The 17,514-nt window shown below is 39.5% G+C and overlaps 2 protein-coding genes across 8 annotated transcripts; one reads left to right on the top strand and one right to left on the bottom strand.

The window, feature by feature from the left end:
- The first annotated feature begins 78 nt into the window (after window positions 1-78).
- LOC144043334 (uncharacterized) lies at window positions 79-17,510 on the top strand. Of its 7 annotated transcripts, none has more exons than XM_077556854.1 (23): window positions 198-232; window positions 3,313-3,447; window positions 9,575-9,787; window positions 10,452-10,499; window positions 11,531-11,554; window positions 11,642-11,701; window positions 11,815-11,850; window positions 12,240-12,311; window positions 12,389-12,466; window positions 12,566-12,589; window positions 12,662-12,706; window positions 14,182-14,244; window positions 14,450-14,506; window positions 14,601-14,636; window positions 14,712-14,747; window positions 15,165-15,209; window positions 15,306-15,347; window positions 15,428-15,499; window positions 15,572-15,646; window positions 16,264-16,290; window positions 16,482-16,523; window positions 17,117-17,173; window positions 17,322-17,510. In XM_077556854.1, exons 3-23 carry the CDS (start codon window positions 9,721-9,723, stop codon window positions 17,324-17,326), a joined length of 1,011 nt encoding a protein of 336 aa, XP_077412980.1. In that variant the 5' UTR covers window positions 198-232; window positions 3,313-3,447; window positions 9,575-9,720; the 3' UTR covers window positions 17,327-17,510. The 7 variants fall into 7 exon arrangements, 5 of the variants coding, with proteins under 5 accessions (XP_077412978.1, XP_077412982.1, XP_077412981.1 ...); XM_077556853.1 differs by having other exon boundaries at window positions 201-232; window positions 14,583-14,636; XM_077556856.1 differs by lacking the exon at window positions 15,165-15,209 and having other exon boundaries at window positions 194-232.
- Window positions 731-3,412, bottom strand: cox6a2 (cytochrome c oxidase subunit 6A2). The gene is given in 5 exon segments (XM_077556859.1): window positions 731-999; window positions 1,109-1,212; window positions 1,215-1,241; window positions 3,347-3,376; window positions 3,379-3,412. Coding segments are annotated over 5 exon segments (285 nt in total). The 3' UTR covers window positions 731-909.
- Window positions 17,511-17,514: the final 4 nt, after the last annotated feature.

Raw genomic sequence — 17,514 nt, 5'->3', positions numbered from 1 at the left:
CTGCACCTACTGCAGTTTAGTAACCTAATGAATGCCACTTGTAGGGAAATAAAAATAACACATTTGTGGTAGGTTAACAACAACTAAATTGGCATTCTCGAAGGACATTATCTTCGTGTGGAGTTGCCTCTACATAAGACGTTACTCTAAAAGTACGCACACAACTTCCACAAGATGGCGCCATCTTCTCCTGTCAGAAGGAAGTTACAGGCTTAGCGGCTAGTCCAAGCAGGTAAGACATTCCCCCGCAAAAAACTTTCTAAAGTTCATGTTAGCTCAGTTTCGGTAGTTTTAGAAGCTCCGGTGGCAAACAATACAACATTTTCACGTGACTAATTTATACAGCTCTGTGACGTATCTTCAAGATACACGAGGCAACTTTTTTGAGGTATCGCTGGCTAACCATCTTAAGCCGAGTTGCTAATGTTAGCATTGTGTTGTGAACATGAACCAGTACAGTACTACCAATATATTAAACAAAATTGTAGCCTGTGTTATTTGAGTCAATATAGTTAGTCAGTATATTCCGGGCAGAAGGTTTCTGTTCATTCAGTGTGTACGGTGTTTGAAACAAGGACTGTAAGTTATTTGCATTAGAAAATGCCATTAAAACTACAAAAATGCTTTTAAAACAAAGAAATCATAAGTTAGAAATGCAACACATGTTACTTATGTTAAATGTGTATTTTTGTGCTGATAGGGTGATTTATAACTTCTGTTCATAAATCATGTCCATTGTTTAAAAGTAAAAGTAGCAAACTGTAAAAGTAAATGTCGACAAACTATGGATGAATGGGCATATTTACAGCAAAAATATTGCTATATAATCATTGTTAGTTGCTTTTAAGCAGTCCAAATTTGGAACTAGTAGTTACAGTGCAAGACATCACTGTGTGGATGGAAGACCCCTCAGTGGTGGGAGTTCTTGTAGCCATCGGGCAAAGGGTTGGTGTGAGAATTGTGGAACAGCGTGCGGTTGCTATCGCCCCATGGGAATTTCTTTCAGGAGACAGCGGTGAGTGATGTCTGAGTATTCCCATAAATCTGGGCCTAGGTACGGCGTGATGTAATACAAATAATGCCGAGGGAGTGTCAAGAAGCCGTTCACCTTGGTGCGGATGCGGAGGTGTTCGTAGGGCACAAATTCCGGCTGCTCGTGTGATTGCGCCTGCATCTTCATGTAGGCGTTGAACGTGCACACGCCCACGCCAGCACATAGGTCAGAATCTCCCAGGTCCTCGCTGTGGAAAGTTTGGCAGAATGAATGAAATGTTTTTATTAGGGATGGGCGAGTACCGATACCAGGCCAATTTCATGGTATCGGTACTCGCAAAGGTTATTGATACTGGTATCGGCCCCTGCTCTTGTGGCCATTTTTCGGTCAGGAACTGTCGGAAAGACTGGGGGGAACGAAAATTTTGTTCCGTCTCGTTCGTTTCCTGTGTATCTCCTTATGAGGTAATACTTGTTAATTTCATTACTTCCTGCAGCGCCGTTTCGGTGTGCATTACTGAGAATGAGTAAGTACTCTTGCTGTAAGTAATATCACCTCTATCTGTGGTTCATATATGTTTGTAGCTCACGTAACTTCGCCGTGTTTAATTGCCTCTTGCCTTGCTCTTAACTCATTCAAACCCCAAAACGTAATGTTTTTTGATAGTTTGTCCTTCACTCCCAAAAACATATTTTTATGCAAGAGCATACAGAAGGCTTTGATGCAGCTTCTGACATGAAGAGGCGGCTTAAAGCAATGGTAGCTATTACAAAAAAACGGCCAGCGGGTGGCAGCAGAGTATAAGAGATCAGCCAGGGCCATGTTGAGACAAGCTCTTTTTGACAGTGTTTTCAACAGGAATGTGAATAATAATGAAACTTAGCTATTTTCTAATGCTAATTGCTGCAAAACGGAAACAGATACAAATATACATTTTTTTTTTCCTGATGAAAGAAGAGACTCTAATCTGTCTTTGGTAGGTTCCATGTTTTTTTATAGCAATACAACACAATATTGTGTGGGAGTTGCAAAATCTGTCAAAATCCAGTAAAACAGCCGGGAGCGAAGGGGGTTGCTTTAGTGAAAATGGCTGGGAGTGAATAAGTTAATTGCCTTGTTAATGTCGTCACGTTGCTAAAAATAGAACGGTGCCGTTACAGTCATCGCAGTCGCTAATTATAGTTCTTATGCACACTACATTATATTTGTAATGTGGCTTTTCGTTTCCCTTTGGGTTTTATATATACTAATTCGTATGCAGAGCAGCCTTCCAAATTAAAAGCATCGATTTCGAAACACGGTATAATTAAACATCACACTAAACAGCTTGAGAAAGTCTTAACATGGTAGATATTACTAAATTACTTGAAACACTATTGTATTGAATTGAATTCTTCGCACTTCACTGTATTCCTTAAAAATAAGCTGTACAACCACATGTTTTGATTGGGACTTTTTTTTCTGGCCACTGGATTATTAGTTTCATTTTATTTATGGATTTTTTTTAAATTCATTCTACTATGTGCTTTATGCAAAATGAAAAATATAATTGCCATAAATTTCATTACATTTTAAGGAAATTTGCTATAATTGGGATATATATGTCATTTTTTTAATAATGTGTCTTTTTTTTTGTTGTTGCAAATTTTATGTATCATAAGTACTAATGGTATCGGCACTTGGTATCGGTGAGTACTGAAGATTTGAATATCGGTATCGGTCTAAAAAAAAGTGGTATTGAACATCCGTAGTTTTTATGGTGTTCCACAATGGGTTGTGGGACTGCCTGCCAAGGAGCAATAATATATGTGCTGGCTGCCAACTTTAAAGTTAATCTTGAGCTATAATAAATATATTCTAGATAATTGTGAGGATAAGCGGTATGGTTAATGGATGGATGGGTGACAAGCTCTATACACTGTGAGAAATCCTACTTGTGTAAATCCACAGTTGCTGTGTATAGGGCTAATTATTACTAGCGGCAGGTGAGTTCGCAATGCAGACGTGCTGCAAACATCTAATTTTTATGCATTCTTAACTGCCATAGAAAGACGTTAACCAGTGTTAAGAGTAAAAACAATAACAGTCTACCTTAATTTTCTTTGACAGCAAATGACGACATATATGATACTGAACTTCCAGTGTTTATTCTCCTCATGTCTGCACTTATTGAGGCTGTGTGTTATTTTGAAATAAATGCCAAAGAATCTGTTGACGCTTTAGTGAGGACATGTCCTGCTACGTCACGTTTTGTCTTTTAAAGGCATATACTGTATTTCCCGACAATTTTTTTGTTCAAATTCTGATTTGTATGCCAGTGTTTTGTTTTTGTGAGTGTGAAGACGTTCTGACTTCCTCCCTTGTGGCTCGAATGCGATGCGGGGCAGCAAGCACCCGCCGAGCGGCTGACGACGACATCTGTGTATAGGCATATCACAGACACAGTTTGCAGGGTAAGACATAACACAGTCTTGTTTACTTGTGTGTTATGCAGACACCGATGAACAATCATTTCTTTCGTATTTTAAACATGCATATCAGTAAAGAGAAGTTTGCATGACTCATTTGCAGAACTTACTGTTATTCGGGCAAGCGATAGGTCAATAAGTCTTTATTTTCCTTCTCAGCACGCCTGTTGCTGGCTTTACTTTTCGTCTCCTTCCTGCTTGTTTTGTCCTTCAGTCTGTCCCGAGCTTCACTCACCTCTGCAGGCTCCTCCCTACTCTCAGTCTGTCACTGTGCCAGGGAACGTCAAGTTTATATTAAACCAAGCGCAGTTGATATGTGACCGAGAAGCAATCTACGGGATTTCCATTTTTTAACTCTCACATGGCTGTAAATCCTTGGCGGCAAAGGCACACATGTAGGCGAGAAAGTAAGTCAGTGGAAAAATGTTTAGTACCCTACCACATGTGTTACTTAGACTGGATTTACACTGCAGGGCCATTTAATCCCTATATCAACAACACAAAAGTAGACAATAAATAAATAATTGAAATACTACACCTTGCATAGTTTCCCCATTGTTTTTAAATGAGAGTAAACTCCAAATCTATATCATTAGTATTATTTGAGAAATAATTGGACTCTTTGGACTACAAAATTATGTCAACTTTTCGGTGACGCTGTATGCTAACGTATTTTCTGTCTCTACGCTAGAAAAAGGTAATCATCGCTTGAGTTTTCCAAAATGTTAGTAGTAAAAATATCATGAGTTACTATTCATATGGACAAGGACATGTACGTCCTTACTTTACAAGACGTAAGTTCTTTTTTAGTACGTCATGACTTGGACTTATTTGGCAGGACAAAATCTTGATTTTATACATTTCACGAGTTGGAAATAACAGAGATTTCAAACAAAAATATATGAAGGAGTACAATATTATACTGCTGAAATAACCATCCATTTTATGGGAACAAAAACCGCCCACCAGATGGTGTAGCGCTGCACAGGGGTGTTGCTTGGCTCAGGCTTTATGTTGAGTTGACGAAATTTGATTACATTAGATTATTAATTATATTTGATTTTAAAAAATTATCGTGGGGAAAATTAATGACTAAAGAAAGTCATGATTATTTTTTAATTTAAAAAAAATGCTCCAAACCCCTGTTTATATGCCTCATGTTGTTTTAAGCAAGAAATACTTATGTTGCCTGGGGTAGTTACTACCATACTGTGGACATTGCTCCATTGTTCACAAAGATGTTGTTCTTTAAACTGAAACCCATTTGAGGTGAGCTGTGACGTTTGCGGTGCGAGCCTGAGGGTACTTTGATGTCTCAAATCGTAGTAATGTCAAAATGGCAGCGCCCTGAGATGGATAAAATGGATGCTGCTTAATTCTTATTCCACTAACACAATATTAATTAGAATACCGTTTTGAGTAAGTTAAGGCATGTAGAATAAAATTTATTACAAATTTGCCTTGGAGTTCCCCTCTAAGTACAACAGCCAAAGAACAACCCTTTAAAACGTCAACATTGAATTGATCCAAATAACGATGCGGTTTGTGCAAATTTGCTCAATTTATTGTCTGTGGATAACCATGGCGTAATTGGAGCAGTTCATCCACGAATCAAAATTACCTGCCTGTTCATCTTACATTATCTTCCATAAATCAGGAAGTAGCCTTACAACTACGGACAATCAAATGCAAACAGGACCACACATTCCACTTCAAACTGCTTAGTGTGTGGCATGTGCCTGTGCATTTGAGTATAAAGACAGATGGCAAGTCTGATGGCTGTCTGTATTTCAGTGTTTTTTTCACATTGTTAGCACTACTTTTGTTGCCTGCACCGGGCCACTCAGACCGCCTGAGTCAGCCAGTAGTGATGTCATACAAACAGTCAGTCTGACTGCCTTGTGAGTGGTATTGTGGGAAGCCTGTACTCATCATCTTGGCACAGGCCCACGTTTCCGTTTGCTGCAGGTTTTCTGCAAGAGTTGCTTGCTCGTATCGTCTTTTTCTGAATGTAAACCTTAGTAAGATTAAGCCACTTCTTTAAGAAAATCCATGATCAACTATTTCACTTAAAATCACGAGGTCTTATTTGGTCATAAATCACTCTCTGTGAACCGATGCTGCGTCTTTACACAGTTTACCAGTCCAACTACGCTACAATGAGCGCAACACTAATATTGATCTCGCGCAGCAGGTGGTCAACATTGACTAACACAAGCATGAAACTGCCTGTAAATTCTCAACAGAGGCAAAGAAAAGACACCAGCAGGTGATTTTCTTCTGTCCCCGTTTCAGTGTCAGGCCTAATTCATTTGCTGCCTAAATAGGCCACCGTGGCTATTGAAACAAACAAAAAGTGCGTGAGTACCTTTTTTATTTTTTATTTTTACATTTGTTGGACTGATTGTCGCTACACTGCTTTCACATGTTCATTCTTCCCAACAACAATTGGCTCTTTAGTTTGTTGCACTTCTTCTATGCTGGCAGGCTTAATAGTAAAGCCAGCTCCATCTCCAAAGACCCCATACATACACCCTGGCCACAAACTGTCTACTTCCCTCCCTTCTGGAAGAAGATACAAGAAGACACTGGGCATGCGCACAAATAGACTACTGCATAGTTTCTATTCACAAGTAGTTAAATGCATAAAACCTCCTTAAAAAATGCACTTACGCATGACCACTTTTAAATGGACTTTATATTGGCATTAGGGCTTATTTTATTTGTTGTGTATAAGTATGTCATTGTTGATCATTTATGTTGCAGCTAAAATAAGTTTAATTGTGTACACAATGACACATAAAGTTCTATTCTATTCTTCATCCATTTGAAAGTGAAGCCATTTATCTAGCTGGGAATCTTTTTCTTCCTCCCCCAGAACATACAGAAGCTCTAGAGCTAGCTTCTGTGGCCAGGGATTCCGTGACCCTAGTTAGGGACGCGCTGGTGTGCGAGGTGGAGAAGTTTCGACTAGAGTCTAATCATACTCTGACTTGCCCCTCGAGAGGGGTGGGACTCTCTTCCACTCTGGAGTTGCCCATGGTAAAAGGCGCAGAGCAGGTGCGGGCATATTTATTGCCCCCTGGCTTGGCGCTTGCATGTTGGGGTTCTTCCTTGTGGACGAAAGCCTCCCTCCGTCATCGGATGGGTAACGGGTCCTGACTGTTGTTTGTACTGTTAACATTTTTAATTCTTTATTTTATATTTTAACCATTTTGAATTTAGTTATAGATGTGTAGAGCAGGTGAAATAATGTTAAACTCAATATAACTCGACCTTAACCTATCTGTTATCTTGTTTTGTCTAAATTCCCTTTCAGTGTCCTGCTTGAGAAAGTTCAATCTGACATACTGAGATTCTGTTTTGAGAAAGTGCAAGCTGGCATACTGAGAACCTGTTTCGTCTAAAAGTGAAGAAAGTGCAAGCTGGCATATTGAGATTCTGTTTTGTCTAAAAGTGAAAGATCAACCTAGCATACTGTGAGAATGTAATCTGATTTTCGTATTTGATGGGAGGAGAGAGGCGTTTTTTGTACAAACTCGGATTGTAATAAAGGGCTGTGTCTCCTGGGGGGAGGGACACACATTCTTGGATGACACTGCTTTGGTGATATTCAATTGTGTGACCGGAGATCTCTGTAATAAATCCATCCTTGCAAGGACCCTTTTCACAGGAATCTCATCTTTGATTTATTTGGACACGCAAAAGACTACAAAACTTAAATATAATCCTTCAGTACCTATGCACCAAACAGCAGCTCAGAGTACCCACCCCCTATGGAGTCCTTGGAAGGTGTGTTGGAGAGCGATTGTGGCCGTAAAGTGGTCGGTGCCTGTCGTGGCAGCAATCACTGAACCCGCTGGTGGAGACCGGCGGTAAAGGGTTGCCGCCAGGCTGAAAGAGTTAGGAAATTTGGTCTGTGGGACTCAGGAGGCAGCTCATGGGTTCCACCTGGCCAAGCGGAACACAGCTTCAACCATCACCGAGGCAAATACTGAAGCATGGGAGGAGTTTCGGCGAAGCCATGGAAAACAACAAAGGAAATTTTCAGGAGGGGGAAGCAGTGCACCATTAACACTTTGTACAGTGGAGATGATTTGTCGCTGACCTCACCTCGGGACATTGTTAATCAGTAGGAAAAATACTTCGAAGACCTACTCAATTCCACCGACACCTTCTTCCTTTGAGGAAGCAGAATCTGGGGACTCTGAGATGGGCACTCCTATAAGCGAAGTTTAAAAAAAAACTTGCTATCAAACAAAGCCGTCATTTGAATGGCGGCGAATGGAGCGCTAAAAGTGTTTGCGTAACTGCACACCTTAAAGCTTGCAAGCATTGTTTAAACCAGAGGTGGGCAATCTTGGTCCTCGAGGGCCGGAGTCCTGCAGGTTTTGGAGGTTTCTCACTTCCAACACAAGCTGATTCCAATCAACAGGATCATTATCAGGCTTATGCAGAGTTTGCCGGTGAACTGATCTTATATCAGTTGTGTTGGAGAAGGGAAACATCCATCCAAAACCTTCAAGACTCTGGCCCTCAAGGACTGAGTTTACCCACCCCTGCTCTAAGGGCACATCAGGACAGTTGTCATCTGTGTGTCTTCATTTTGGGCTGTATTTCTAATAGGACAGACCACCGTGAAACTAACATCCAGATGAGTGTCCAGACACCCTCACCTTGTTTCAATCTCCTCTGTAGCTAAATGAGCTGACACAGTCTGCCTTTGTCCTGCCGAGCCTCTCAACAACAGTCGCCTCGCGCAGTAGGAAGAAGGCAGATGGTCCTTACGGATTGCAGAGTGGCTTTTATTGCCAAGCAAACGTGCACAGACAGACAAATGTTTAGAGGTGAACCGACGGCTGGTGAGTCAGCCGGGTTTTATGTTTTGGTCTTGTGCTCACTACCTCCAAGGAAGACGATGTGGTGGTCCAAAGTCAGCTGGACAAAAAACAAACAAAAAAAACTAGAGTGCACTCTTTGGAGGCAGAACCGTCGTATGTGCTGATGTCTTTAGACAATGTAAATGTTACATAAAGAATGAAATAAATGCCATCATGTGCATATGCTTCTTGTTCGTAGTCTCAACACTTGATCACAGCAACCGCTTGTTGCTATGGAAACTCGCTCACTATATTGTTTTTGAACAGATTGTCTTGGCATGGTCCCGCTCCCATCTTGTACACTGATGTGAGACCACCACCAAAACCTTTCTAACTCTCTTTTTATACACTTCTATAGAATCCTGTGCTACTATGCTGCTCTTACTGGTGTGCTATTGATGAAGGTCTGTTTTGGTAAAAAAAAAAAAAATTGCTATTTGGTATGCTTTGTATTTAACCAAATAAAATAACTTTATCTTCAGAAAGCCAACACACAATAGAAAATGCAATTTGTGAGCTAACTAGAATCAATGTCATGGTAGTTATAGCCTTTAAACAACTGACATCTGAACACAAATGTTAAAGAAGCACATGTACACAGATAGTTAAACAATCCACAAAAGCATATGGTAATATCAATAAACTACTAATGCACTAAATTATCCATGTACTAGTATGCCCTTCATCCCCACTAGTAAGACAATTCAGCGCACCAGTATAATGACTAGGGCAGGGGTGGCCAAGTTCGGTCCTCGAGAGCCACTATCCAGCCTGTTTTCCATGTCTTCCTCATTCAGCACAGCTGATTCTAATGATCAGCTCATCAGCAAGCTTTGCAGAAGACTGACAACGATCCTGATCATGAATCAGGTGTGTTAGTGGAGAGAAACATGGAAAACAGGCTGGATAGTGGCTCTCGAGGACCGAACTTGGCCACCCCTGGACTAGGGCGTATGAATAGAACCGCTACTTGTTACAACTAAGCAAAAGTGTGCCAGCTGACAACTACGTACTGCAAGTACTACTAATGACATAATAAAATTTTACTAGTTAACAATGCATGCAATGCATCGCTAGTTGTCCTAGTAGTACACAGATGACAACTATTGTACAGTTTAGCCTTACTAGTAAAATGACATTCTACTAGTGGGGGAAACTATACAGTCTACAATAGGTTCTGTGTGTGGTCAGATTTTTATTGTGTGTCACAAATGCCCTGTATTTCAACATAGTCACCAAACCTCGACGTTACCCTCTGATGCCAGCGCAGAGGGCGGGTACCATTCGGTGGGAGGAGTAGGAGCAGTGATATAAAAGACATCAGAGGCTGCCACATTCATGCATTGATTCATCCATCATTTGATTGCCCGCCTCCATCATGTGGTGTTCGGCTCTTCTTCGCACCTCGCTGCTTCTCTGCCTCGCCAGGCAAACTCTACAAAGAGGTAATCAAAAACTCAACTCAAAATAAAACAATCAGATCACAAAAACAGACAAATATTTATGCATTCTTTATTTTATATATTTTTTCAAAGATATACTGTGGCCCTTGAAGGACTTAATATGGCTCCTCTTGATAGAACGAAGATTTGTGATTCAACAATAACAAATATTCAAAATGTGAGCGTTAATATGGCCGTTTTTAACAGCTTTTTAGAGTTTTTTCCTAGATGGATACATCTTAAAAGCTCTTAAAAATGCCTACTTCTAAGCAGCAAAGGTGCTTTGTAAATATAAGCTATTGTTAATAATGTTGAAAGAAGCAAGTCCCGCCTATTCTATTTCATAAGTAAACAGTGAAATGATTTATCTTCCAAAGCTGCCATGAATCGGCGCCTTCAGTAGCTGCCTCTCACCCACGTGTTAAAAATCGCTCCACTCTACCGCACTTTGAATCATTTATTATCACTTCAATCAAAGGATAGAGGTGAGCAGAAGGGATAAAATTTGGCGGCTGCACGCGAGAAGACACACAGTCGCCTGTTTTATTTATTGTTTTAGTAGTTACTAGTTATCATCAGTGGATGCCTCTTTCAATCTGACTGTTCAGTATTTAGGAGGTCAAGTGTCAAACGTTTGATGTGGTTATTTAGTATTTTTATTTTTCAGGTGTTAAAGCTCAGGGCATGTCTTGGAGGAGAATCATGCCAGCCAGAGGTACAGTAAATGGGGTCACTGCTAATCAAATATATTTAAATACTGTACAGAGAAGGCTTCAAATGGGTTTCAGTTTAAAAACAAAAACTACAGTGAATATACTGCAAAAACGTTATACACCCGTTCAACTGACAGGTGTCTGTGATTAAAAAAAAACAAAGAAAAGTAAAGAATAAAAGGCTAAGATAAATCATCTTAACAGTACCACAATTAATGTGGCCTATAACCTGTCCAGCTAAAAAAAAATGTTGTTTTTATTTTTTTTAGGGGAAAGTAAAAACAAACAACTGAGACAATGTTGCATACGTATATAAGTATAACAAAATCCTCAAACGTGGTAAAATCTGTTTTGAGCCGGTGAAACCAAGGTTGAACTATTTTACAATAATTTAAAATATATTTTTATGCAAACACAACTGTTCATCACCAAAAGAACATCATACTTGCAGTGAAGTATGAAACTGCCATTATCATGAACTATTTATCATGAACTGGGGCATTGATTAAGGTGGAGGGAATTATGAACAGTTTCAAGTAGCAGTCAGTGTTGGCACAAAACCTATCTGCACCCAATTTGTGATAAATGGAGGCTTTTAAAATAATGGCACTTGTCTGCTGACTCTTATTCAACATGAGTTTGATGCACACCTAGTTATAAGAGGGTGTGCACACTTGTGTAACCACATGTTTTCAGTTTATTTTTACTTACTTTTACTTAGGGTTTTTTTCTGTAAGTTGTACAGGTTACAGGTCACATTGTTTTGTTTTGTTTTGTTTTGTTTTGTTTTAAAGATTCCACAATAATTAATTCGGTGCTTACTGTTTTAATTTGCAATAGAATTCAGCATTTGTCTATGAACTGAGGGAAATACTTTGCTATAAGTTTTTTTTCCTGGTGGGAAAAGTGAGACGTCTATTCTTAAATGAAGACAGAAGCAATATTTGAGTACTATTTGAAGAAATACAATATCTTGTTTAAATTACCCCTGTTGAACTTGAAAGTGATGAGAATGCTTCCATCTGCTCTCCAGGTGTTGGCATCGGAACTAAAGGCGGTTAGTGCTTTCTGTTGTGTTTAGCACATTATCATCTACACTCAAAATTGTGAGAGATGTCTGTAATATTTTGATATTGTGTCATAGTGAATGGTGCCCACAGAGCTCTTGGGAACAGATATGTCAACAAACCATTGAAGGCTGGAAGTATGTTTCATTTTCATTGTGACTGATGATTCTTTCTATTATAAGAATGAGGTTAACTGAGAGTTGGGTTTACAAAAAGTCATACTCGTGTTTAAATGCTTTTCTTTGTTCAGATGGACATTATCCTGTTCCCAGTCCACTAGGTGTTGGTAAGTTGTTATCATCATAAGACAAACAGAATATAGAGGGAAATCCCCCTCAACATTACATCATTTCATAGTCTAATAACATAGCCAAATCTTGCTCAAATGATCTCAGATTTTCACAATGTGTAAAAGCAACATTTTGTGTGAACTGAAGCTCAAGTTTTGTTGTTGTTGTTGTTGTATTTTTTTTTTTTAATATTTGTATTGCCTTTTATTTGTTTCCAGGGTGAATATTGGCATTTACTAGCAATGAAAATGTTTTGATACATCAGTGGTTCATAAACCTTTTACACAGACACTCTAATAATTAGGCCTAAACCCATGCAAGATATGTCAAAGTCACAGGACTGGCATGAATAGGTAGTCCATCAAATAAATCCTTGTTTTCATAGGGGGCTACCAACCTCTTGGGCGAGGGGTTGTACCTGGACGATTCCCTGCCTTTGGAAACCATGGACACTATGGTATTAAAGCATATCCTTAGTAGAGCTATTAACTTCTCTTGGTTACTGTGTGAGATGACTAGAAATATTTATTTTAGGTGGCAATCTTGGCACTGGCTTGCCACTGGGTCTCACGCCTGCAAATGGCCTGGGCTTGGGCCACGGAGGCAAACACGGTAAGAGGAACAACTCTCTCTAGTGTCATCTATGGTGAATTATGCTAAGTCATTCTATGTTGTGAGTAAAATTGTTGTTGTTGTTGTGTGACTTTATAGTTTATGGTGTCGGCCCTGTTCCAGGTACGCATCCATTCACTTTTGTCCCAAGTTTATCCATGCCAGACTGTGTCAATATTTATAACTTCTTTCCAGGATATGTTCCATACACCAACATGGGCTACCCCGCCGTCCAACCAGGTACTAGAAACCACATTGTCTGAACCCTGGGACATTGTGTAAGATTTATTGAGGTTAGATGCAAAGCAATGCTTTTACTGTGGAAATATGTTGTTGTTTTTTTTTACCATCTTGAATGTATAGACCCATGGGAATGCTTGGTTTTCAGCTCATTTAACAACATGGAACATATCCATACTTTATATTATCCCCTTTTCTGCAGTTTATTTTACATCAGGGGCCACTTTGGGTTTGAGATGGCCCAAATGCTCTTTGGCAACATGGATGCCAGATGGATGACGTTTGAAAAGTGCATGTGATGAACGGCGTTGTTTTGACGCCGTGGGATGAACACATTTCGTATGATGGTATGTCCTCCGTCAGGTGTTTTTGCGGCGGAATTGGGAGGATTGGAGGAGTCTGCCCGTGGCCAGGCTGCTCAGGATCTGAAAACAGCAAAAACCGGAACACTTGGTGTCTTGTTTGGAGGACCAGAAGAAACAGGAAGATTCACCATGGGGACAGGAAATGGAAATAGTTTTAGAACTGAAGTGGTATCAACTGGAAGTGAACTTAAAATCTTTGACCCAACATCAAAGGTGTCAAGCCTTGGACTGACCACAGGGGATCCAAATCTTGCTCAGGCTGCCGGAAGTGTTGAGCCTTCAGTCCTCAGTCATGGCGCAAGACAGCCGCAGTCTGTTGGTAAAGACAAGCTCCAAAAACTGGCTTCTGCTGCTTCACCAGTACAGAATGCCAGAAACCAAGGATCTGCTCGTTCACAACGCCGCAAAAACAAAAAGTGTGGATCCTTATATTTGCCAAGCAATCACCGTGAGCCATCCGGGTCTGGAATGACGCAGAGATTAGCGCCAAATCTTGCTCCTCAAGACCCAAGACCTGATCAGTATCAACTTCTACCATCCCAAGATACACGCTTACAAGCTCCCATATCCAGAATCTTTTTAGCTCCTGAACAGAGGAGTCCAAATGTCTCAAATGGACAAATCGGTGGAAGCCAGCAAGTGTCAAATTCTCAAGTACGAGAAGTGCAGAGAATTATACCTTTGTCTCCGGAGACAGGTTTAAGTATTGCCGGGGCAGGTGTGCAAGAAGGTAAAAAAAGAAAAAGGAAAAAAAAGCTTTTATCTCCCCAGGTAATCCCCCCGCTTTCACAAATCATAAAAATCTTAGTCAAATTTTTCATTGGATTCAAGCTAAACAATGAGGTATTTCAGAATAGCACAATCAGAAAAGACAATACTCAACTGTATAATGTTGAACTGTGAATATGCAGGTGCAATATAAGGTTGAGCTCCTATTGTCTACTTCTTTTGGTCTTATTTAGTTAAGGGGAGGAACTTAAAAATGTCCATATTGCATTTGCCATTTATTTACCTAGTTATGTGCTTATTATGTTATTTCTCATCCATGCTGCTAATTTGTAGGTTTGTTGTGGTGTGGTCTTGTATTCAACCAGTTCATTTGTTCCACAGGTTATATTGGTGGTGCAGGGAACTATCTAGGAGGAAACTTGGCCCCAGGGGCTTACGGACCAGGTAACGCTGGCCCACTAACATGAAAAGCAACATTACTTCTAAAGCATTAGGATGTAATTAATGTTTATGCACTGGCCATAAATTTAGGACAGGGAGGTAAATCCGTCATCATAAACTCAACAAGCCATCATCAAATCATCCTAAATTTCTACTTTTGTGTGTGTTTTATTTATCTAATTCACACCTTTTATGTCAAACATGTCAGCTCCAGCTGCTGTCGGTCCAGGAGGATACACAAAAGGTCCTGCAGGTGTATCAACAGGTCTGGATTATTATTTTTTTGCAAATTTTTTTGAAGCGTTTTCCTACAAATGTAGTGAGAGTGTGTTGAATAACAGGTTATGGTAACGGTGCAGGAGGATACGGGGGTGCTTTGGCGGGCAATGGCTTGGGTAAGAAAACACCAATAAAGATGGATTTGTAAATGTATACTAATTACCACTAATACTTGCCACACCTTGTGATAGGTTATGGAAATGGTTATGCCAACCCGTACGGAGCTGGTAAGTACATAGAAAACAACTTTTAATTAGCTGAGGGAGTTCATTTAAATAAACAAAATCAATAAATACATGTTGCGGCTGGAGCATTAAAGTTGCAGTATGTGCTTCTGTCCACTTGGTGTAGCTGTTGTAAAACTGTCCATTTGAGTTTTGTTTTTGTTTTGTTTTTTAAATCCAGCCCACTAAGAGTTTCCATTATCAAAAGTCCTGTAATATTTGTTACATTAATTGTAGTTTTTCCCTAAAATTAATGTAATGTCAAATATTTTCCATTGGCATTCCAAAACACATCACTTTTCAAGAAACAAAAGCCTGTTGAGACAGTTTGACTAGAAAGGCACACAAAAAAGTAATAAATGGTCATAAGTGATTAACTACCACGATCCACCAACCCGCCCACCCTCCTGAATGTTGCAGCTCTGGGTACCGGTAGCTATGCTGGTCAGCCTCAGGCACCATATGGTAAGACATTAAGCAGTCCAATCATGTCTGCCCTGCAATCAAATTGTCTTATGTGTATAAAGTAATGCATGTTAAGGACCTTATATGTTTTTGCAGGAGGACTTGGTGCTGGACTGGACCCAGCTGCTGGAAAATATGGTGAGAATACTCAACTTGTTAAATCATAGAATAGCATCCTCATGAAAATCCGTCCACAAGAGTTTGTTTTCATCCTGTAGGAGGCGCACCACACGTAGCAGCATCTCAGGTTCCTTACGGCGGCGCTCCAGTTGCTCCCAGCAGAATCGATGGTAACTTTTGTTTTACTTTAGAATGAACTTGTTACTTTCGCACAATAGCCATGAACGTGTCTGTCCCTTTAGGAGATGGCGGGTATCCGTACGCCGCCCAGCCCATCGGCCTCAGCGGTGATGGCAGCAAAAGTGCCAGCAAACACGGTGAGAACAAGTTGGGTCGGGGGGAGGGTACGCTTCTTTTCGATCTGACCCACTTTTATTCAGCTTGTCATCAACAATCGCTACGAATTGACGCCTCCTCTAAATATTTTATATCAGTGCTTCTCAAACAGTACCACTTCAAAAAATACCAACATGACTCATAGCAATTTTTTGTAAGCAATTGTAGCGCGTATATGCAATTTGAGCATGAACACTGCACTGGATGGATAAAAAAAAAAAACTTGAATGTTTCAATTCAAATCCACCTCACTTAATTAAGAGTTCAATAAAAAAAAATTGCACCCTAATTAAATGTTTGAAAATGTAGTTGTACTTAAAAGTTAAATACAACTGAGCTGTACTGCGCTGTATTGAAGAATACAAAACACATTTGTATCAGTAAAACTGCAGAATTTAAACATTTTATTCTGTGATTCTTTTGTGTGCCACTAAAGAAGGTCTAAAGTGTACTCCAATTAAAGCATGTCCCCCCAAAAATAAAATTGTGTAGAAAAAGCATAATTGGCCTCATTTAAAATAGAGTGCAGTTTCCTGCTCATTTCAAGTCACCAGGAAATTAAAGTTTTTGCCCAGAATCATATATTGTTTGCTTTCAGGTTCCACATATGGAGCTCCACAAGCAGGTGACTCTTTTCTCAAAGTTCTCCCAGCCGACCACATTGTTAACTATGTCAAATATGTCATTGCTCTACATAGTTAACGCGATTATAAAGCATTTTTATATCAAATATATATGAAGTCATGAAAAGATTCAGAAGTCTGCTGTGTGTTCTCATTGATTCATCAAAAAAGTGTTTTGTGTGTGTTTGCCAAGGCTACCTTCCACAGCAGTTAGGCCCAAGTCAGGATGCGTTGGGTAAGCGAGACATCAGTCCAACTTTCTCCTTCACAAGCAACTTCCTGGCATTGTTGCAAAATGCCATAATCAACTCCCAAATTTTGAGGAGAGTAGCATAGCTCCAAATGAAGATATTTGATATTATCAAGTACTAGTACTCAAGGGAAGAAAGAGGAAATTTGACTTTGTGTGGACTTTGTATGTAGTAAAAAAAAAAAAAAGTTTCTATATTCAGGTAAATTAAAGCAAGAGAAGAGTGACAGAATCTCAATGTGATTTTATTTAAATCAAAATTCAAATGAATATTTGCCTGCGACAGCATCATGGAGTGATTAAATTCTTTTTTTTAAAAAACATTGAATAAGATGCAAGCAAGGCTATCTGTAATTCAAATGGGAAAACTCAGAGTAACAGAATTGTGAATATCAATCAGTAGTTTGGATATATATGACTAAAATGTTGCATATTTACACATTTTCTTGTTTATATGCATTATTTGGGGCCTATTCATTCTTATTATTCTTGTGGGGTGTTCCCGATAGTTAAAAAAATAAAAAATAAAATATATATACACATTTCTTACCTTTTTGAATGTGGCTCGTCCTTTACAGGAGCAAAAGCAGCCAAGTATGGTGCAGGAACTGGACCACTTGGAGGTGGATACAAAGGTGAGAATGAGGGTCTGTAGACAATGATACAATAAAACCCTAATAAAGTTTAGAGTACTAGTTTCCTATTCACAGCAATACATGGAAGGTTTTGTTTGTCCCTTTAAAAATAGTCTTCAATTGTCCTGTTTATCTGTGTCTTTGTCAGGTTGATTGAAATGACGTGCTGGCTTTCGAGTGGATCGTTTGTCATTCACTGATTCATTTTTTTTAATTCTCCATGTTTGTTGTATTTTTGGAATCTTTATACGTTACATAGATCTTTAAGTATTCACTCACTGGCAAAAGTGACACAACGAGTGGATGATGTATTTTAAAATAAATATGGAAAAAAGTACACA

Source organism: Vanacampus margaritifer, chromosome 2, assembly GCF_051991255.1.
Source record: "Vanacampus margaritifer isolate UIUO_Vmar chromosome 2, RoL_Vmar_1.0, whole genome shotgun sequence".
Lineage (NCBI taxonomy): Eukaryota > Metazoa > Chordata > Actinopteri > Syngnathiformes > Syngnathidae > Vanacampus > Vanacampus margaritifer.
The sequence above is the reverse complement of the archived record's forward strand: the minus strand, read 5'-3'. Positions and strand labels throughout refer to the sequence as shown.

What these genes read in the sequence shown, in the direction of transcription:
- LOC144043334 (XM_077556852.1), top strand. Translation starts at nt 9,721, where the DNA reads ATGTGGTGTTCGGCTCTTCTTCGCACCTCGCTGCTTCTCTGCCTCGCC. An exon ending in GGGCCACGGAGGCAAACACG is followed by an intron (nt 12,467 to 12,565) that starts GTAAGAGGAACA and finishes GTGACTTTATAG; the next exon opens with TTTATGGTGTCGGCCCTGTT. An exon ending in CTACCCCGCCGTCCAACCAG is followed by an intron (nt 12,707 to 13,069) that starts GTACTAGAAACC and finishes GTCCTCCGTCAG; the next exon opens with GTGTTTTTGCGGCGGAATTG.